This window comes from Cynoglossus semilaevis, chromosome 14 (assembly GCF_000523025.1).
Source record: "Cynoglossus semilaevis isolate Cse_v1.0 chromosome 14, Cse_v1.0, whole genome shotgun sequence".
NCBI lineage: Eukaryota > Metazoa > Chordata > Actinopteri > Pleuronectiformes > Cynoglossidae > Cynoglossus > Cynoglossus semilaevis.
In genome coordinates, this window is record NC_024320.1 from 13,148,969 (window position 1) to 13,172,242 (window position 23,274).

The 23,274-nt window shown below is 37.3% G+C and overlaps 1 protein-coding gene across 3 annotated transcripts; it reads left to right on the plus strand.

Moving 5' to 3' along the window:
• Positions 1 to 178: 178 nt before the first annotated feature.
• Positions 179 to 14,830, plus strand: c14h8orf74 (chromosome 14 C8orf74 homolog). Of its 3 annotated transcripts, none has more exons than XR_003051785.1 (6): positions 179 to 618; positions 1,492 to 1,675; positions 1,769 to 1,992; positions 2,262 to 2,417; positions 2,505 to 3,400; positions 12,152 to 14,830. XR_003051785.1 is itself a non-coding variant. In XM_025062526.1 (5 exons), exons 1-5 carry the CDS (start codon positions 553 to 555, stop codon positions 2,727 to 2,729), a joined length of 855 nt encoding a protein of 284 aa, XP_024918294.1. In that variant the 5' UTR covers positions 179 to 552; the 3' UTR covers positions 2,730 to 3,957. The 3 variants fall into 3 exon arrangements, 1 of the variants encoding a protein (XP_024918294.1); XR_003051786.1 differs by lacking the exon at positions 12,152 to 14,830 and adding an exon at positions 10,370 to 10,598; XM_025062526.1 differs by lacking the exon at positions 12,152 to 14,830 and having other exon boundaries at positions 2,505 to 3,957.
• Positions 14,831 to 23,274: the final 8,444 nt, after the last annotated feature.

Here is a 23,274-nt window from a genome sequence, read left to right on the forward strand (position 1 = left end):
TAAGCAAAATTAGGTCAACTTTAACAGCTGAAAACCAGAGGAAGAAGAAGAAAAAAAAGAAACAGATGGTTGAACGGATAATCAAAGATGAAAGGCAGATGAACCGACAGAACCCACTTTAATTACATCACTTTTTAATTCACGTTGAATGAAATTTTGAAATCACATTAGGTCAGGTCATGACAACTATATTTACATTAATAATGTATATACCGCATACTTAATTTAATGTGGAAGAAAGGAAATGATTCACACCACGACTAAATAATAATAGCCTCAGAAAAACTGATGCCTTTTAAAGACACAAAGTTTTCTGAAAACCTAAGAATTCTGTAAATCAACACATCTCAATAGAACAAAGGATCGAAGACATTAATTAAAAAAAGATGTGTTTTGTTTTGGCAGTTTGCGATTCTCACCTGTTATTTCCGGTTTCTCCAGCGCTAGACGTCCGACGGATGTGACGTCAATGCGTGAACAATGTGCTGGCGTCTGTCTCCTATGGTAACAGTGGAGGAAAACGGTCTTTACATGCCGATTTGGTCGTAGAAAATGGATGAAAATGACGAGGACCTAACTCGTCTTGTTCCAGCGTTAACACAGTTAATGAAGCTGCAGGTACATGAGCGCTGCACCCATGTGTTAATGGACGTTCTTTCAAGAACTGCAAGAAAAGTATTTACTGACTGAAATAATGGTCAAATACAATATGCACAATGCTGTTTTAATTGTTCGTGTTCAAAAAGTGTTCAAAAAGGTATAATGTAATTTTTTTTACATGGTTGACATTACATTTTTTTATACCAGTAGCATTTAAGACGAGATTTAATTCTAACAAATAAAGCTAATTTAGTAAATGTCTAAAAGGATATTTAAATTACACCTTAAACATGGAATGTATTTTCAGTATTGTATAAGTAAATTAAACATTTAATTTTTTTTATTAATGCACATTCTAACAATTAGATTATTTAGGTTTAAAATCAGTTATGATATTTGAAACTTTTCCTGACTGTTGAATACTTTCTCAAAGGTAACAAATACATAACCTATTAAAAGTATTATTAAGTATTATTATTATTATTATTATTATTATCTGTGGTAGAATTAATCTAAAATAACACAATTATTTATCATATGATAAATCATAAAAATGTGAACTTCTAAATAAAATAAAAGTAACCATGGTGTTAACGTAACACATAAAATTACAAACTACAGAAGAAGCAATTAAATAATATGATGTATATATAAATAAAGTATATAGTAAAATGAACAGTGAAACCTTTACTTGAAATAGTAAAATGTATATTGAAATAAATATATATAATATATAAAATATTTGCAGTTTTTAGAAAATGCAATCCTAGAATGGTACACTTGAACAAAGGATAGTTCAAATGTTTATGTAGTTAAATAATGAATGTCCTGGTTCATGATTATGTATAATATATTTGAATTATATGTTATATGTTGTGATTTTTGTTTCAGAGAGCTGAAGGTCTGCGGCTTCTCTCTTTTCTCTTCTCCTGGTCTGAGTACACTGAAGAACGTTGTGATTTTCATCAGGAGTTTGTGTATGACATCACCACGTTTGCTGCGTCTCGAGGTCTCTCCTGGCCTGACGTGGCTCGAACTGCCATCACTGCTAAATCCATCTTCCCAAAATTGGATGGTGAGAAAGCCACAGAAAAAAAACAACAGCATAATCCTGACAACCTGCTCTCAGGTTTTCTGGATCTTTGTTTATTAGACCTTTGTTCTTCAGGTGTGGATGCAGCTAAACTTTTGTCTCTGCTCAGAGATGCTCTCTGTGATTGTCTTCCAAACCTGTCCCCCCTCCAACGACATGAATTCACACGTTTTCTTACTGAGACATGTGTCAGTCGACACAGACTGTTCCAGGCTGTAGTAAGTGGAGCTGGAAACATAACCATTGAGAAGCTTCAGCTGGAGCTGCAGCTGCCACCTACACCACTACCTTTGGCACAGGTGAGAAGAGACTTCCCCTGTTCATTTGAAGAAGGATTTTAGGTTATTTAGAATTCTGGGTTTGGGGGTTACTGACTGCACCTTAAGCCAACCTTGATTTTAATGTCATAAATGAGTGTGTGTGTTTTTTGTTAAAATTCACCTCAAACTGACTACAGTAGGCATCACGAGACTGACATCTTCTGTGTCCTAGGAAACTAAAAAAACTGATTTCCCTAATGAACTTTGTTGAAGCAGAAGCATAAGGGTTTACAGACATTTTCTTTTAGGGCACAGAACAGCATGAGTGGGAATGTCAGCTCCAAATAGCACAAGTCTCTTCAAAACTCCATATAAAGGAAGAGAAGCTAAGGAATCTGCGAGAAGGATTAAGAGTCACTGTCCAAGTTGAAGAACATTCTGAAGATGACCAGCTGGACCAAGAGGTAAACACTTGAAATATACTTGTGAAGAGAAAATATCACCCACGTTGAATTGTGCTTAGTTGTAATTAACCAGTTTGTTGACGGCAGAATATCATGGAACTGGTGCGAGAAGCTGTGAAAGCTTCTGAGGAGCAGATGATGAAGAGTCTGGACCAGGAGACGTCTCTGCTTAGTGAGATTGTACAGCTAAGACTGCAGTTGGAAGATTTACAAAGCGAAATGCTTCAAAGTAATCATGACACAGCAACAAAACGTCCAGATAAGTCTTCCAAGACAAAAGCAAAAGAGACACCAAAAACCCGACGAAGATAGTAGGAAAAATGAAACTACTCCTTTAATTGTAATAATTTTATTACAAATACACCATGCTGTGTTTGGTTGCCTTTAATATTTATTTAAAAAATCAGTAATTGTGCTACTTTAAACTATATTTAAATGTATTTTGGCCAAGTTTTAAGTGTCCTGAACATCATTCTTCTCTTTGTTGTATTTTTTTTTCACTTTTAGGAATTATTGTAAAATGTTCGTTTGTTGATATAAATTTACCAATAGTCATTTCATCCAATAAAAAAATGGTATTACCCATATAAAATGTTCGAACGTCTCGTAAAAAACACTCCTCTCCACAGTAAACAGACAAAAAATGTCTGCCTTCCTGTTGTTTCTCTAATTGCTTAACAGCGCCCCCACTCAATTCTTTTAGCAGATAGCGCAAAGTCAGTGTGGTTAGAAAGAGTACTGTAGTTTTGCTGAGCTGTGAGGTGAAGCTGCAGGTGTAGTGCAACGGAAGTGATTGAAGATGACCTAGCTTTCCAGCTATGTACAACTTTGGTTTTTATGAAGTCAAAATTCGAAGAAAACCTTCATTCAAAACTGGTGATGATGATGGGAAAGGCGCTGATAACAATAATAAAAACAACGACAGTAACAAGAGGCGCAAGAAAAAAAAAGAGATAAAGCAACAGAAGAAAAACGTCAGACCGGTGAGTCCCATTCCCTTATGCTAATTGGCTAATGATGAACGGTTGTAAAAAAAGAAAAGAAAAAAGAAGCTATATACGGTGGGGTTTTTGTGTCTGTTATTGTGTTGCTGCTGATGTTATTGTGTCTTTTCCGCTGTTGTTCCTACAATTGCTCTACTTACTTTTGCTTTGTCTTATTTGTACAGTAACAACTGGCGCGTCAACAGAAATAGTTAAATTGCAAGTCAATTTAACTATTTCTGTTGACGCGCCAGTTGTTAGTGTGTCTGTTGGGCTGTTGCTACCGTTGGTCAACTTTAGCTGCCGCCGCTGTTGATGATACTGTCACACTGCTGCTGTCACCGTCCTTGTTTTTGCTCAGTTTGTTGAGGATATTGTTGCTGTCTTTAAAAAATCCTGCTTTCATTCTTTACTTGTATTTGTCATATGAAGGTATTTCTGAAAAGTATTTATCAAATACATTCTCTTTACTGTTAGGCACAGACGTTCTGCGTTTTGGAATACATAATTGTAATTATTTATTTTTTCTTTGAAACCTGCCACAATCACAGCAGTGATGGCTGTGACTCATTTAATAACCTAATGAAACAATGTTCCCTCCTTTAATGATGATAAACGGTGGCGTCACTGATCAGCTGGTTGTTCACTACCTTGATTTATTATCTGCTGCAAGTTTGAAAATCAATCTGTGTCTGTTCCTAGAACAGACAGATTTATCATAATTTTCTTCTAGAAACCTTTGTCTTTTCATCATGTTGATCTTAGACTCATCAAGTTATGACGTGATCAAAAGTATGATTCGCTGCACAGTAAACTGAACTATAAAACCATAAACAAAAGTTTTTAAAAAAAGTTTTAATAGAAAAAAGAAACCGATCACCTGTAATTTGCAGGTCAGCACGCGACACCTTTTTGTGTTTTCTTTAGTTTGTTTTTTCAACAGGGTTGTATTTGAGTTTAAATGTAAAAATATGTACACACATGTACTACTGCGTATTAGCCACCAGGTGTCAGAAAATTCAAAGAAATCCAAGCTTGTTTTAAGGCTCTGCAGCACACAGTCCAAAGACCCACCGTGACGTATTTAGAGTTTGTTCCTGGTGTGAATAATGCACGTATTTGTGGCACATGTTTCCGTGGAGGAATCACCAGTTTGTATAATGTCCCTCATTCCTGGTCCTTATTGTTGAAAATATTATCATACTTATGTCAGTGACACAAAGCATAAGTTTGTTGAAGGTGCTTCTTCTTGCAAATGAAATATACATTGTTCCTGGTAGACTTAGTATTATCTGGTATTACTAATTTCTGCAGGGGGATTTTGGGAATTTATTTTTGTGCTAACTGTGCACATCTTTTAGTTCTCCATTTTTAAATGAACTTGTACTAGTTCCAGTAGTTAAAATACAAACTGTTTCTATGGCTGGCGAAAATGTCTTTTGGGGTAGGAAAACATTTCCAGATCACTGGTACTGTAGCTCCTGCTGCTTGATGTGGATGATAATACTGCACTGGTGTTGTGGCATGGATACGGTAGAATTTATCAGCTTCTAAAGTTTGTTTTTGAGCCTGTTTTTCATATAATGGTTCTTTATTAGAATTTGTGATTGAAGGGAAAACTGTAGAAGCTTCATGGCCTGGTTTAATTCCATCAGAAGTGGAAAGCGGTTGCTGTGACCTTCTCCACATGTGAACCATCTGGAAATGAGCCAGTGTTTTGTGTGGATCCAGCTCCAAAAACTAAAGAATAGATGACAAAACATGATGCATGTCTTATTGTTCATTTGCCTAAAAAGCCTTTTGTTTTTTGGGGGGGTTTGCAATTCTGGAGCTCTGCCAGTGAATATGAAAAAACGCACACATCTCCACATGAAAAAGAAGACGTTCTTTGTTTTAATGTGGAGAAAGACAATGCGTTTAAATGCACCAACATGAGTGTAATTACTCATCACTTCCTGGTGAGAACAATGGGCTTTTTATTTTTCCAACACATTATTAAAATCTTCTGTTGGAGACCCATCAGGTTTTAAATCTGTTTTACAGTAAAAGACCTTAGTGATGAACTTTTCCACTGCTGTTTTTTACATAAATGCTGCCATGTCTGTTCAAATTTACAAAAAAAGAAAAAAAAATCAGACAAAGTCTATTATATCTTCAAAATGTGTTTTCCTCCCCTTTTCACTGCTAGATAGATTTTTCATCAGTCAAGTTTGTGAAAAACTACACTGAAGTTCTTAGAAAACATCAGTATTCTCGCTGACTGAGACACAGGCGCAGCGTGTCTACTGCTGCCTCGTGTGATCACTTTGTGTCACTGAAATGAATTCAGACAAGATTTCAAACCCCAAAGTTCTATAATAAATCATCTGAACTATTTGGTAAGAAGGCAGTTAATAAGAAACCATTGTTGTTATCAGTGCTATAACATTATTAATTTCTTATTGGGGGCTTTGGTGCTATGAACAGTTTGCAATTTTATATACAGCATTCAGTTTTCTCCTTCACTCTCCCACACTAGTGTACATAGATTTGTTTGCTTTTTTAAATACAAGACAGGGGTCGTTAATCCACTCCTCTTTGTGTTATTTTCTGTGTGTTATTTTCTGAAATTAGTTTTTTAAAAATAAAAACTTACATTTATCTCAGAGACACAAATGGACCACAAGAGGCAGCAGTAGACCAGCATCTCCTGGGAACCTGTGAGCTAAGTTGCTGATTTTCTGTCAACTTTTGTTGAGGGACAAGAACAATGTCAAACAGTGAGGTACAGTTGCAGGGACTTTTATGGAAAGTCTTTTTCTTGGTGAAATAAATTTGCTCTCAAATATCTTTCCTGTAATTAAGAAACACAGGGTCAAAGCAGTTTTTGTTACATGTGAAAGCATTCTGTCCCTATGTTTCATCCACGTCCATCCTTATTCCCTGCCTCCACTCCACCCTGGCTGCTAATGGGATTATAGTCAGCTCTGTTTATTGCCATGAGGGAATTGAGGCTCCATATACAGCGTGTGAGGGGTTAATTAGAAACAAGTGCAGGGGTCAGAGGTGTGTGTGAGATCATGTGATGATGATGATGAGAGGGCCGGACCTGGTCGTAATAGGGGGCGGATTTAAACAAGGATGCTGCAGAGTAGATTTATCTGCAGCTGGTGACATGGGGACAAATAGTGGCTGATAGGTGAAGGCCTCTCAGTGGAGAGTCCAGGCTGCATGACAAATAACTGCAGTGTGTGTGTGTGTGTGGGTGTGTGGGTGTCAGTGTGAGAGGGAGAGATAAATGGGGTAAATAGGTTTCCAGCTTATAGGCGTGACGGGATGATAAGATATAATTTCTGTCATGATTATCCTCACCAGAGTAATTGTGGCCTAATGATATTATTGTTGTAATTGTGAAAAGCCTATTTTCTATTATCCGTCTTTATAAAATGGCTCATTCAATATAGATGAATAAAATTACCATTTAAAGCTAATGCAAGAATATGCCAAGAAATCAGTGTAAAAAATAAGCAGAGTTTAGAATTTAGAATAGATTTTAAATTTTGGTCAACTCTGGAACAAATTGCCAGCTGAAATTAATATTTATTCACTGTATAAAACTAATAACAACAAAGGGCTGGTTAAAGGAGAAACAAAGTTTTGAAGATGAACCTGAGTAATAAGGTGTTTAAAGTGCACTGTACTGATTTCCTTTTTTTTTTTTTTTTGTAATTGTAGTGTACTCTGTTTTTGAGATTTCATATGTTTATTCTTTAATCCTTCTGTCCTCATTATGTATTCAATGATGTAAAGTACCCTTTTTTTTGTCAAAATCCTAGCTTTGTATCATTGATATTTTATGTAAAAAACCAAACAGAGTTTAAAAAAAACCCAAAAGCTGTTTTTAACTGGATTACTCCGCTTTTGTATAAAAGTATATTCCATTCTAGTCCTGAAGTTTAAGACGATTCTTCTTAAAAAAGGCAACTAAATATTACCCCAAAAATACATATAATTTAACACAAAATTAAAAACAATTCAGCAAAAAATTTGATCTCAAACAATTAATACCAGCAAAAAATCACACGTAATCTGTAAATCAGATAATACCCAAAATAGCAATGTCATACAGTTAAAAAAATAAGACAGTATTCATCCAAATACTTAACAACCCAGGAAAAGCTGAAGATTGTTCATAATTTCATGATAATAAAAATTATAAGATTAAATTGCTACAGACTCTTACTTTGTCAAGAAAAAACAAATCATAACCAAAATAGATAAAACCCCAGCAATTTTACTTTACAATTACCCACAACACAAATACATTTAGCCAGACGATGGCTAGCATTTAGCAAAAAGGCTAAAGAAGAGTGACAAAAAAACTCTAAAACAAAACATTACATTAGCAAGAAGAAGGCTAAATGCTTGCTAAGGCAGAAAAAATGTAATTTTTAAAACCCGTGGTTTATTTCCAGGCCATGTCTCCATCTCTATCTCCCCTCCCTTCCCCCGTTGTTTCCTTCGCTCTTCGGTCTCTTGATGTCGTATGAAGACTGTTCTATCGGCGCAAGCTACGCTGTTGCTGCTTGTAAATTAATTTGGGTTTTCCTGTCAGTCGGCGCCCTCTCTCTTCTCTTATCTGCTCTTGCTGTAATAGGGCGAAGCTGAGAGGCCGAGGGGGGGAGATACTGCTGACTGAGAGCTGGGAGAGGAGGGTGAGGAGGGATTAAATAGGAGAGAGATAATAAACTGGAGGAACAGAGCGAGGCCAGGACAACAAAAAGAGAAGCCCCTGAGAGGGATCTTCAGCTTCGACATTCCCATTGTACATTTGGAAAAAGCTCATCGTTGTGAATATCCCATGTTTTCATTTTACATTTACTGACCATAAAAAGTGGTCTAGCTCACCACCATACAGTCTCAGTAATTAACTCTAAAATATCATAAGGCTTCGCTGAGCCACTCTTTAACAACCCTGCGTTGTTACAAACACACCCATACCATAGTCCATAGAGACAGAGATTTTAACTCAGGAAAATATAGAAGCTATAGAAGAATATGTGGCTGCTATTGATAAAAATGTGTCACTAACAAAATGAAACTAGTGTTGAATTTTAAACACTGCAATAAAAGTGTTATATTAAAATTAACCTGTTTAGGCAGCAAAATATTAACACGCCCTTTTTGCTTCAATGTTAAAATTGTTGTTTTCATTTGACTTGTAAGGGAACATTTAGCTTTTTGTCCAGTTTTTAGTCTGGTGGGAAATACCAAACCTTTTTGAGAATGTCAGCTTTTATATTTTGTGAAGACACAGGAACTACTGAACGTCTGCCACCTTGTGTTGTTATTGTGTAACACTAGGGTAAATCTGAACCAACAAAGGATTCCAAACATTAACATCACTAACACATTTGGTCATGGTCACAGTAGACCAGTAGCTAAAGTGTGCTGTGATGCTAAAGTTGTTGATTTTCTTGAGGGGTTTTGGAGTCTTATACCCCATAGAAGGGGTATTATCTTTTTTTGAGATCAAAATATTTAACGCAATGTTTGGAAACTGAAATTAGGACATGAACAGGTGGCGAACACACACATACGTTCATTTAATCGTGGTGGGAGGTCTGAGTTTTCCTACTGCACATTCCTTAGACAAGTGTCTTGCACCTGCTCGGCCTCAGTCAGATTTTTAGTGTCCAACAGATTAGGACGAGCGGACACACTCCTAATCCATTCACTTTACTGTCTATCTCTCTGTGTGTGTGTTTGTGTGTGTGTGTGTGTGTGTGTGAGCGTGTGTGTGCGCACACGTCTCATAGCCAGACACATGGAGACAAAGATCTGTTTTTACCACACTAATATTCTGTAGTAAATCATAGTCTTAAGCTTTTTAGCAGATGCTTTTTGTTTCTGTGGAAAATGTTTCAAGAACATTTTGGATCATTTGCCTTTTGATGTTTTGCTGCTTTGAGTAATGCCATGCCTAAGAATTAAGTCAATTTGTGCAAATTATGGCCAACACTAACACTACACCTACACCTACCTGCAGCTGAATATGTTGGCACTTATCTGGTGGCTCCTGTTTGTTCCTCCTTTTTTTTTTAACTAATATTAAATAATTCTCTTTTTTTCTAGTCAGTCCTTAAGCTAACCATTATGAGCTTCCTGGCTAAGGCTTTCTTTTTGCCAGTTCAGCCCAAATATTAGCTGTTAGTGTTACCTTTCCCTTAATCTTGCTACATATGAGTGTTACTGCAGCTGCTTTTTTACATTTTTTTCTAGCTTTCAACTTGCCTTTAATTATTTCATATTAAATGTAGTTTTTGCCTGTTCAACTACCCTACGTAGTGGCTAGCAGTGTAGTGGCTTTAAGCTAATAGTCCAATATCCTTTGGCTTTATTGAACTAAAGCCTTTTCTGGCTTTTAGCAAAATAGTTTAGGGTCCGTCAGCAAACCTATTCCTGTTCTTTCTAGCTCTTTGCCTATTTTATTATTAATACTATTATTATTATTATTGGTGTTGTTGTTGCCTTACTCCTATTATTATTATTGTTGGTGTTGTTGTTGCCTTACTTTTTGGTGTTTTAACCACTCTGAGATATTGGAAACCTAGTTTAAAACTATTTTGGTGAGTTCTCAGAAGGTCTAGCAAAGAAATACAAAAGAGTAATTTTATCTAACTTGATACCTCTTTAAATAGAGACAGATCTTATGATGACATCATTAAGTGGGGTAGATTTTGTTTTTCTTTTTGAGTTACTCTGCATTATATTATATATACACACACTCCTATGCACACACACCTTGAGCACTGCGTATCTGACAGGTTCACATGTCAGTGTTTAATTTGACCTGGATCACAGAAGCCAGACCGTGTGTGTATGTGTGTGTGTGTGCGTGCATGTCTGTGTGTGCATGTGTGCGTGCATGTCTGTGTGTGCAATGCTCAGTACAATCTCACACTCACCTTATTGTTTTCTTCACTGGAGCTGAAACAGAGGCACAGATTTACAGATCTGCAGACTACACTTCAGTGACTGAGTGACTGATTCAACCTAATGGAGTTTTCAGCGTCACATTTTCACTCCTGCTTCCTCTTCGAGGCGAGTCGAGCTGAACATCAGCCCAATCTGAATACTGCTGCTGCTGAACGCAGCTGTAACAGCGCCATCATCTTCAACACTAACATTTTCACATCTGGGTAAATTTATAAAAAATGTTTTTTGATTATATGAGTCACCAAGACTGACTTATATTACCCTTTTCTTTTACAAGTTTGCCTTTTGTGCTTTCTATTTCAATATGAAAGAAAATAGTTATGGATATAGTTTCTGCATTTTACTGCATTATTACTGCATTGCTTTCTGGACGGCATGTTGTCTTTAAAAAAACAATTACAATAAAAACCAACTTTTGGTTGCGAATAAGCACATGGTGGTATGCAAGTTTTACTACAGAATGTTTTCTTGCCATGCAACATTAAGCCTACTGTATCGCCTCAATGTAAAACCAGCTAATGTTAACTACAAAAACCCTGGAAAGGCAAATGGTAAAGCTGGCTAATATTCAACCAGATGAGAATGAAGAAAAATGCACGGACAAATATAGACAAGAAATAAATATTCGGATGTTTAAGTTCACTTTTATATTGATTCGATCGTTAATCAGATTTAATTTGAATTGAGAACTTTGCTTGTTATATATCTTTTGATAAAAATGATTGACAATTATTTAACTACAAACCCTGCTAATTGATTGGGATTTTTTTTTTTCAAATACATTCCATGTTTCAAGTTCACTAATGAGAGCAGTAGTGGATAAACAACTGCAGTTTGCTTTAGTTAAATGTAGATACAGTACTTATATATACTTTATATATATATATATATACTTTTTGTGAGGTCCTAATGATCCTGGACATGTTTTGTTTTTGCTTCTTCCTCTAGTCACATAAACATTTTTGACTGCAAAGAAAAAGAGCTGCAGGTTCACTGTTGCCTCCTGTGGTCAACCAGAGATAAATCTGAATAAAACTTTGTTATGCGCTCTGATGAAAAGTAACAATTTTTACTGTACTCTGATAATACTTCAGCACATAAAAGCTGGTCGTTTGGACGATCACCAGTCATAGAAACTGGCTCCTAGAGCTTAAGGGAAATAATACAGAGAAATATTTTTGATTCAAAACATATGTTGTTTAACTTAATACTATTATTTTGGGCACAATGATCTTTTAGCCAATCACGTGATTTTATTTCCTTGAAAATTAGTTGTTGTGCTTACAGTAGACGTTTTCTTGTACAAAATCTCAGAGTACAGCCTGCAGTGGATCATTTTGCTTCTCCTTTGTAATATTAAAATTTTACCAATTGCATCTATTGTTGTTAAAGGACAGAAACTCTGTGTTTTTTAAATGGTTTGATTTAATTTGCACCCTCCCCCTTATACATGAAATCACATATTTCAGTTGAGGGCTGGTACTGTTCCATAGGAGCCTGGTCGTTGGCTGTAGAAGACATGTTGGAACTTGTTTTTTTTCCCAAAAAATAAATGTAGAGCATTGTTGAAATACCAGGCCTGAAACAACAAGGCTAAGGTATCTTTTATGTAGAGAAAAAAACATCCACATTTTTGATCTGAATCCATGTAAATTTAGTTTATCTTAAATTGACGGAAATGGTGATTTTTTTTTTATTTCTCTTCCTCTGCCTTCTGTTTTTCCTCCTTTTTTTCTTTTTCTTTCTCCCTCTTTCATTTTTCCGCACTGTCAGATTGACTAATGGCGGCCAGTGCAGCCCGGTGTCCAACAAATGGCTGCGGCTGCGCTCGACCAGGCCTTGGCCTGGACACAGATCAATATTTCACCATTTAAAATCTATCACAGGAGGATTTTTTTTTCTTCTTCTCCTCCACCACTGCCACCGAATCAGACGCTGTGCAGTTACAACCAGTAATCAATAAGGCAGCACCTTTCACAGATCCCCAGCACCGTCGCCTTGCTGCAGTGATGGATAGCGAGGAAGGCCGCGCTTCATTTTGTCAGGCCATTTACGCTTCGGGCGAATCCTGTCCACTTCATCCCTCCAGACGATCATTTTTCACACTTCATAAGGAGCAGGAGTGGAGGATAAGGAGGAGGAAGAAGACAAAGAGAGGAGGCGCACAGAAAGAGAGAGAGAGAGATAGAGAGAGGGAAACAAACTGAAGAATGTGGAACGAGGTGGAAGAAGGAGATGCAGAAAGTGAGGGGGAGGAGAGAACAAGAGTGATGACAGACTGATGGTTGGAGAAAGCAGAGGTTTGGAGCAGACTCAGCGGCTCCTGCAGCCATTTTAGGATTTTTTTTCTCCATAAAACCAGACAAATAGAATCGTAATAAAAAATAACTTATGGTTTATATCCTACTGATTTATCACAAGCGTTGCTTTTAGGTGAAATGTGCAACTAAAGCCCTTAGGAAAGAGGCAAAAAATGGCTGCCATGGTGGACACTTCCGAAATAAGACCTTTTTTTCCCCCACTTATTTTACAAAAAAAATTGCTTTGATCTACAATATGTAATGATAGTCGTGGTTTCACTATTTGATTGTGTGCAGTTGATTTGTAAAACAAAAACATTAACTTTAAGCAAATAGTTGCTCCTAAACTCTAACACTACATGAAAAACAGTTTCAGGTCATTGATCCACCGCTTCCATAATCAATTAGTTTACATTTTTACTTCTGCAGCTTCAGTGTTTGAATTAGTTCATTTAGGTCATGTGCAGTGACACACACTGACCACAGGAGGCAGCAGTAGAGCAGCAGCTACTTTGTCCCATTAAGCTACTGTATAATTGCTCTGTGGGTTTGTCTAGTGAGGGAGCAAGACTTTTACAAAGCTATACATTTTCAGCTAACTCTGTGAAAAATGACTAGGATCGTTTGCTGTTGTTTCTCCACTGGCAGCCACATTTCCACTAATTGTGTACCTTGTTTTCTTTCACCTCCTGTGATTTGCATAAACGTCTCCTCCTCCTCTCTTTCCTGGCTCACTTCCCAAAGATGCTCAGTGTTCGTGTTGGATCCATCTTTCCTTTGGAGAAACAGGCGACAGCTGCTCTGTCTCTGTGTGTGTGTGTGTGTGTGTGTGTGTGTGTATGTCTCACCTGCTGGCAGGCGAGGATTATGAGCTACAAGCTCTTATTAAAACTGGATTTGTTTACCCTCCCGCTCGCTCTTCACACAACAACAACAATGTGACCTGATCGTGAACAAACCTACAGCCAAAAGTCAGTACAACAGGACCTGGGTATCCCGTCAATACAGAAGACAGTCTTGAAATGATTTAGTGTTTGACACACCTGAACCTGGTTTTGTGTTGCCTCAACCTGCTGATAGTCCATAAAGAACCTTTTCATATTGTAGTAATGGACATACACAGGAGGCGCTGCTGGTCCACTGCTTCCTAATGTGGTTTTGTTTGTGTTACTGAAGTAAATTTATAGACCGGATTCCAAACAGTGAGGTCACGGAACAACACGTTTAACCTCTCTGATCGAGGCAACAGTGAATCAACAACTGCTCTACACTGTGTTGTAAAAGTGCTAATTATCTCCATGGAGTTTGATGTGGGAGAGTGATCTAATTACACACTAATTATCTTCACCACACAAAACATTAGTTCACAGCTTTCTTTAACCACTAAATACAATTTGTTTTACCATCCTGTCTGCGTATTATTTATTTCAAATTAATACTGGTTACCAATACTTAACCTATGAGAAAGTCAATGTTCAGAGAAGGTGGTCTTCTGCTGCTTTGTCTCGTCATTCTGGGTCACTGAGGTGAATTAAAAACAAACAAACGTGGTTTTAAATGGTGAAGTTGCAAACAGTCTGAACTCAGTGATGGGAGCATTAACCACTGCTGTGTCCCTCTGAACTGAAACTACTGATGTTCTCTATGGACTGTGGTGTTTGGTGGTTTGGTGTCAGGTTCACTGTAGTTTATATTAGGACTCACCATTAAACAAAACCCAGTTGTTGCTTTTAGTGTGGAAGGAAACCAGAGCTGCTGGTGCCTCTCCAGTCAGAATTATGAAACATTCAAATGAGAAATCATTTAATTATACATTTGAACACACAGACAGCAGCTTTTCAAAGAATAAAGATTGATTGCATTTTTTGGTTATAGTTTTGAGGCCAAAAAAATTACAATTTGATTATATACTTTTTGGATCATTTATAAGACTGTCTAAGCATAAAGTAAAGCAGTTAACACCTTCAAAATATGATGTTTTTTTGGTTCGTCTACTAGTGAGCGGCCACATTTTTTTTTTATCCTCACATGATTATTTTTACATGTTACCTGCAAAGCTCATCGTTCGTTCCCCTTCTCAGTGACCCACATGAAAAGTGTTTCCCGACAGATCAGACACTGATCCTCAACGTCTACACATGAAGGGCTTTCACTCTCGTCCTGATTCTGTTTTAGACACACAAAGGAGAGTGTGTTGTTGGGAAGACCAGTTCATAAATTGGGTGATTGGTAGAGAAGAAGAGGGTAGAAGTAGCTGAGAAACAGAAATACAGGATAAGAATGAGGTAGAGCAGTAAAGAGAGGATAAACAGGGAGATAAATGAGGTGAGAGAGTGAGGCAGAGTCAGCATCCGTCATGGAAATTAATGAGGGAGATGACAAGAAATGGAGAAGAGACGGAGAGGAGAGGAGGATGTGATTCTCCCTGTTACTACACCATCATTTCTATTTCTATTTCTGCCCCTGCTCACAGTCAAATGTGTGTTTCCCCCTCACCTATAGGTGTTGAAACTAAAACAAATTTAAGGGTTTAACAATAAAGTATCATTATACGGAATTTAAACGTTAACGAGACCATTTTTATTTATACAATAAATCCTGAACATTCGCGTTGTAGCCAAACTTTTTTTTTGTTTGGTTGTATTAACCCGGTTGACTGTTTTTGTCACGTCTGCATTATTGTTATTCTCTTGAGTTCAAGTCAGTGCTCGGTTTCCGACCAGCAGGGGGCAGAAAACTCTTGGTTTGGAAATTCAAAACGCAGGAACAGCCTCAGGCCTGAAGCTCCAGGAAACATTTACAGACACGTTTGAATTTATTATATTTTTCGACATCTTAACTACGACAGGTTTGATATAAATTTAAGTCTAAATCAAATAATATCAAATAACATTATTTTCGCAAATGTGATATATTATAAACACTCAACATAAATACACAAAAACATAAAATAAAAATTAATATACATTTGTAACAAATATATCTTAAAAGGAAAATTTCTCTTTAAAACACTGACTGAAATGTCTTTGTATATAAACTCTGTCAATTTATAGGCTTCACTTGGAGAACAGTCATAAAAACATTCATTTTAAAGTCATAAAATACATCAAATACACGTGCACAAATTAAGTTTGTTTACTAACTTTAATGCACAGAAATATTATTCCTGTGACCTTTTATTAAACAAAACAAATCATGCACTTTTAATAAAATCTTATCACCAAAATTAAGTAAAATAAATCAAGTTTATCAATAAAATGAACAAAATGATTTATTTAAAAAGAAAATCAAACTTTATGTTACCCTGTCAATTTAATCTTTGTATTTTTCTTTTTTGTTTCATTACACAAATATCGGATAAATATAAAATAAAATGATAAATTGTTAAGAAATCACATTTAAATAAATCTGTATCTATTACCTGTAAAGATAATATAATGTGTTCATTTTCCGTTTCCCTGAAGTTCTTGCACATTTTTAAATCCTGTCACAGTTGGAACAAAAATACCAGCTCAGGTGAATTTGGCCAGAGGAGGGAACAGAAGCTAATTTCCTCTCATTTTGTCGTCTTTTGTGTCAAAAGCTCATTGGAAGATTGAACCTGTCAATCAAGATTAAACGGACTCATTGATAATCTGCTCCCTCTTTTTTCTCCAGTATTACACTTATAAAAAAGCCCTGAACAGGATGTTAGGATGATGATGTTGAAGACTAACACCAATAATGAATTTCTATGAAATCTTTTATTCATCATTTTAGTAATTTTACTGGAGAGAATTTTTTTAATTATTAAATTACGCTGAATATCTTTTATCTAGTTGCTCTATGTGAAATAGAAATTATTTTTAAAAGCATTTTGAATCACATTCTCAAACATAAACAAACAAACCAACACAATCCTGTGTTGAGTTTTTTTCAACAGTTTTAATTCTATGCCACTAACGAATATAATGAGACTTTTTTTCAGTGTGCATCTTTTTTATGAACCTGACATTTTGTAACAGTTAACAGCACTGTCACTAATAATTGACATCTGTGAATTTGACAACGTGGAACACAGGGAAATAACAACTAATACACCCTTATGTACTATGAGATGATGATGACTATGATTTTTTTTTTTTTTGATCTGTCAAAAAAAAATGTTTTTGATATATTTTTTTGCGTTTTTTTAAAATGATAGTTGCATTATTTCTTTTAATATATGCAACTATTTAATAACTCAGAACTTTTTGGTATTATAAATGATGATTTCTAAATGTATTATAACACAGGGCTGACCTATTTAATGCTAACTTTACTTTTTCTTTTAGTAAGGTTCTGATATTTAATGAAACTGGTTTCTCAGCTATAAACAAGGACTAGAATTCTGATGCAAAATGCACAGATTGAGGGAAGGCACAAAAAAACAGTTCCCTGTTTGCAGCGAGCATAAGCGACATCAAAGTGAAGACATTGTTTGGGTGGAACAATGGCTGCCGTCACAGTCCAGTGCTCTGTGAGCTCCCAGAATCCCCCTCTGACGGTGAGCAGAATCACTGGACGATCACAGCAGCAGATGCACGACGGCAGAGAACAATGTGAGCACAGGCTCTCAGAGGGGAATCCTCATCCTTGGAGGATACACCCAGATCAGATCAAACAAAGAGCAGGCAGACTCTCCTGATGAGAGCAGTAGAAACGGCCACACTCTGATTTAATTACAGCTTTTTGAACAAATAAAACACTTTAAGAACAGACATATGCAAGGAGGGATGTGGAGCTGTAAATAAATATTATTGTCAATGTCAATTAATCTAAAATATTTTCTTCCCTTTATAAATGAGACTGTTGGACCAAAAACGTTTTTATATCTGCAATCAAAAAATAGTTCACAAACAAAAGACGTCTAGTAAAAAACTCTGGGATTGAAGGAAGAATAGAGAAAGTATTTAATAAACACTGAAGTCGCCATTGAACTCATTTAAACTCACTGATGGAGGCAGCAGTAGACCAGCAACAGACCAGCAACAGACCAGCAACTCTTGTCTCTATGTGAATTAAAATCACATACACACTGGCCTTTGGTATGGGAGGTTGTCCACAAAGAATTGTTTGTACACAGCTCTACTCTATAATATTTTTATTGACATACTTACAGTACGGTAATACATACATTTGCTGTCCTCTCTAAGTCCATACATCCATGACATTAGTTCACAGAGACCCATCAGTTGTTGGTGCTCCATCAGTGACTTCAAACATCTCAGTTTGTGAATTGACTATATTTAAGCTTTTTTTTTTAACTGACCACAGGAGGCAGCAGTGAACCATCAGCTACTGGATCTTTGAAAACCTGAACTTTCATGTTGTAGAAGGAGGGAGACACTGTGGGACAGTGCTCCTTAAAATAGTCCATACCTTTAGGACGTGCCTTGACCGTGGTCCAAACACTCATTCCTTTGTAAATCATAAGACGTGGTGCAGGCTGGATGTGAATACTTTGAAGTGTTGCGGAGGTTGCTCAGCTAGGCTGCTGAAAATCTGAAATAGTCTGTTTGAGAAGCAGAGAAATCCTTGGAGGACGTTCACCTGAGCCTTCAACAGGAAATCAATGCAGATCAGAGTAATGGCAGTTCACACAGACACACACGGACAGGAGGAGCAGTGAATAAAACTAACAGTAATCAGACCTTATTAGCTGAGTGTGGAGTGAATCGATGGCTGGATCCATTAATGAGACTCATTAGTGATTTAATGAAGCCAGGTTTAGCTAAACAGAGCGGGACTAACGTGGAGAAAACAATAGTTTACAATACAGAAATGATGTAGCTGATAGAAAGTGTGTGTTTTCAGGTTTTCATTCACTATTTACAACTGGGAGCTTTAGAAAGCTGTAAAACAGATGTAAAAAGACATGTGACATTTTGGAACTAAAATTAACTTCACTGATCCTAAAATCTTCCATCGTCTGGACAAGACCTGGAACTGTTTAGAACTGTTCCTAGCTTTATTTTAGCTAACATTAGCTATCAGCTATTTCTCAGCTGAACTTGAGTTATTGTTCTGACTTTAAATGTTTAGTATTTGACCTCATCGACTGTTATCTTTTCCTGCGTCAACTAAACAAACAATTAAAACATCCAAATTTCAATAGTATGGTGTGAATTTAACTTCTTACTTTAAACCTTCTGAAATCATTTTCAAGTGATCTCCTCCTACTTACCAGAACTAGGGCTAACCATTTGCTTTTGCTTGGCTAACTTGTTGTCTTCTGTCTGCTTCAGCTTTATCTCCTCTGCCTCGTTCAGTTGATTTCATTTGATTTATTCTCTCTCCTTACCCTTTCCAATCTTGCCTTGTCCTTTTCTCTTTCGTTGTTTTTTTCCTTTCATTTCATTCCTCTGCGCTCCTTCCTTCTCCTTTCCTCTCCTCTCCTCCTCTTGACCTTTTCTTCATCCACTGTAATTTTTTCTGTAGATGAATGTCAGCACAGCATCAAAAATGACTCTGTGTCCAAAAAGGCATCAATTTCAGCCTTGTTAGGACACACTCACATACACACACACACACACACACACGGACACACACACCACACCACACACTCGCTGTCAGTGTAAACCGATCCCTCTAATGCTGTCAGTGAACAAGTGGCCTCCTGCTGGCTGGAATAAGGCCTCGCTGAGAAACGCTCTCCATCACTTTCAATTAATCCCCCTCCTTTCTGAGTGTGTGTGTGTGGGTGTGTGTGTGTGGGTGGGGGGCAGTTAAGAGGTGGAGGGTTGCTGAGGCCCCCTCCTGGCTTTGAAGGTCCACAGATATTGATTTATTTTCCTCTTCAACAATATTTATGGCTGTTAAAGCTGTTACAGACGACAGCAGAGCCTTTGAAATAATAAACCAGCGGTCATGTGACCATTTAAAAGAATCTGTCAGGCTCATCTGACCAAAAGAATTAACACCCTTGGAGTATTAGCTGTAAAAGCATGTTCTAAAAAATGGTTATTGTGGTAATTAATTAGTATGTTAACCTGTCTGTAATAACTCACCACAAAAGCTGAGAACAACTGGTCAAAGCTGAATTGGACTTTTAATTAGGTTGCTACAATTATTAAAAATAAATAAGGTTATAAAATTAGTTTTAAAAAAGTTGATTAAATGTGCAGTACCAATGCTAAAAGCAAGAAAATGTCAAATGTACCAAAAGTAAAAATGTTACAGTTGAAAACCACATTAAGATTACAAACTTTGGAATTAACACAAAAAAATATATATCACAGCCCACAACACATACTTTTCAGTCAATCATTGTTGGTCATTTTTCAATTCAAGATTATCTCAAAGATATAAATTCACTGCCTTCCTATTATTTGTCTGGTCTTTGTATATAAATATGAAAAAGGGGGAAAAAAAATCTAATTTGGGGAAGTTTTTTTTTTTTTACATACACGTATTATCTCATGCTTTTAGTCTGGATAATAGTAATAAAAATGTGTGTGTGTGTGTGTGTGTGTGTGTAGGGTGAAATGATTAGATGGCGTTGGTCATTATGAGCCTCTCCTCTGTCTTTTGTCTGCTCTGTAATGAATATTGAAGCCAAAAGCATTTGGAAGTACTTTGAGGAACTAACAGCCTTTTTAATCCTTTAATCCCCTGGAAAAGCTATTTCACACACACACACACACACACACACACACACAGGAAACATCCCAGATTGTGTGTGTCTGTGTGTGTTTGACCTGCTCTTGTTAATTTCCCGCCTCAAAGACCTGGCGATCCTAGAGATTAGCTTCATTAAAAGCACATATTGTGTGTCTGTGTGTGTGTGGGTGTGTGTGCGTGCCTGTGTGTGTGTCGGGATCAGGATCAAGTGAGCTGATACAGAGAAGGGTTGGAGGTTGGGTTATCATCCTTGTAGGTCCTCACCCAAAAACACACACATACACAGAGGCCCAAGTGCAGACGGGCGTCAGAGATGAGCAGCAGCTCAGCACAAGTACAAATGCTCTGGCTTGGCATCTGTAGCTCCTACAGTTTGCATGTCGGACATTTAAATATAAATATATATGTATGTATGTATACCATACCATACTATGAAATAACACAAACGTATGTATGTATGTATGTATGTATACCTGAAAGACTATGAAATAACACAAATTTAGCATAAAAGCTAACCTTTATTCACACATGTAAAAGTTATTCCTGAAAAAACAGAAAGTAAAAAGCAGCCCACAGAAAACAAAAAGTGAGTTAAAAATGTCCTGCTCCACAGTGGTTGACCCTCTGTGGTTTGTCCTTCACTCATTTGACCTCAGCTGAGCAGAGACCCTAATCCTGGACCATAAACCACATAAATCAGCCTTGGTTTAAAGCTCCAACAGGACACTGACGCCCAGGCTGCACCTCAGATCAGCTGTGTAACAAACCAGACACCAGGAGTTTGTACAGTGAACAGACATTTTAATTGTCATTCCAGGTCTTTATTGTCATGAGAACCTGTTTACTGCTTCATCTCACTCCTAGAAAACCTGAGTTGGTTCTCTACTCCTAATAGAAGGTATTGGTGATTTTAGCTTAAAGGAGTTGTTGGTCTACTACTGCCTCCAGAGGCCATTTTAATAACATCACAACTAAAGCATCTGACGATAGCACCAGTAGATTGTCACTTCTTTCTGGTCCTTTAGTTCTTAATTTTAGTTCTTATTCTATTCACTTCTCTACAGAAAATACTAGCAGAGCCACATGGCAGAATTCGTCTGGAGCATGCATATTTGACTAGAAATTTCCATTTCAGTCTAGTGTCATCTGATTTGGACCTTCATTGCCTCCTTTCCTTGTTTCCTCTCCTGCTTTTTGACCACCTTCTCATTAGACCTTATCAGAGCGTCCACATTCAGCTGTTTCTTTATCTGTCTAATTATGCTGCTGCTGTTCACCTATGAAGCCAAAGAAAGCCCCCGTGGCATGCTGGGAAGTCGATTGTCCTGCTGATGCTCTCCTGCGTCCTAGCCACTTGACTTTCTTCTGTATGTCCCTGTCCTCTTTTCATTTCAGTCACCTCTGAGCGGGGCCCCCTGGCCCCCAAGTTCCCCCCCGAAAACAGGCCAGACTCGGTGATAAAAATCCCCAGACGCTGCTCTATTGTGAGGCGCTGCTTCAAAACACACACACTCTCTCACATGTACACACACACACACACACACACACACACACACACCTACCTTCAAATGCAGCCTGCACATAAAGGAATCCTCTCGTTTCCTTATCGAGGCGTTTCAGTAGCTGCTGCTTGTGCTGCTCCTCTTCGACATAATCCCACAGTCGCTGATGGAATATTTTATTACATATCAGAAAATAGGATTGGTAACACAAATCTTCTTTATAGAGGGTTAGCTTTTCAATCCTCCTCAGCCAATCAGACCAAGCACAAAAGCATTAGAAGCCGAACATAAACCATTTCTATCCTGGGGAATATCTGTGGCATTTTTTCATACCAAAGTCCACAGAGGTAAATCAGGGATTGAACATCAGTGAACACAGCACGAACTAAACCACTTCTGCCCAAAGTTTAAAATGTGTTACTTTGTGTGTTGAGTGTTTCAAATCATTCACTTGGATTTACCTCAGTGTCTCAATTTCGCCACAAGAGGCAGCAGCAGTAGAGCAGCAGCTCCTGTGTCCATGAGCTCAAACTGTTGATTGCACTCTATGGACTTGTTGGACAACACTGTGGCGTTGGAGCATAAGTCATGACATCTTAGTTGCTGATTGAAAATGTTTAAATGGGCTAAAGTGTTTTTTTTTATATTTCATAATTTGTACTATAATGACTATAAAAATATGATTAGAATAAAGTCTCTGTATTAGTGAGTAAGACAGCATGATTAAGTCACCTGTTTCTAAACAGTATAATGGATATTTTCTATAATAAAAACAAAAACCAAGCTTTCCTAAAATAAAAGCAGAGTGGTCCAGATGAGTGAAAACATCAACATTCCAACATTGTCCAACAGGAAAAGTCATGGTTCACCGCTGGAAAATAAACTGATGGGTGAATTTGTTGCAGTCTGACACAAACAGACATGATAATTTTCTGCTGCTTGGTGTAAAATTTGTATTTTTGTTGTTACAAAGCGTCTGTCGCTCAGCGAGCAGCAGGCCGTGGTCGTCACGAGCCGACAGTTACAGGAGGAAGAGATTATTCCTCTGTGTGTGTGTGTGTGTGTGTGCGTGTTCATGCGTTGTGATATCTGTGTGCGTTAACGCAGCAGACAGTGTTTGGTTACAGAGCAGCATCAGCTCTAAATCCCTCTATGGCTGATTTGGCACTTTTTCAGAGAATTAGAGCAGCGAGTGAGAAAAGCTTTGTTTACCTGAGAGACAGAAAAGTTGTCATGTTTCATCCAAATCTACAGCCACAGTTTCCACTCTTTAACCATTCTGTGTGTGGAGTCATTGTAAATAAGACGTTCCCTTAACTTGGCAAGGTCACAGTTACTGATCGAGGCTAAAAACATACTGTATATTCTACTTCAAGGTAAGTAAGTTTGTTCAAAAAGGTAAATGTCAGCTCTTTTAGTGTTGCTCAAATTTAGCCAAGTGAGAGGTCAAAGT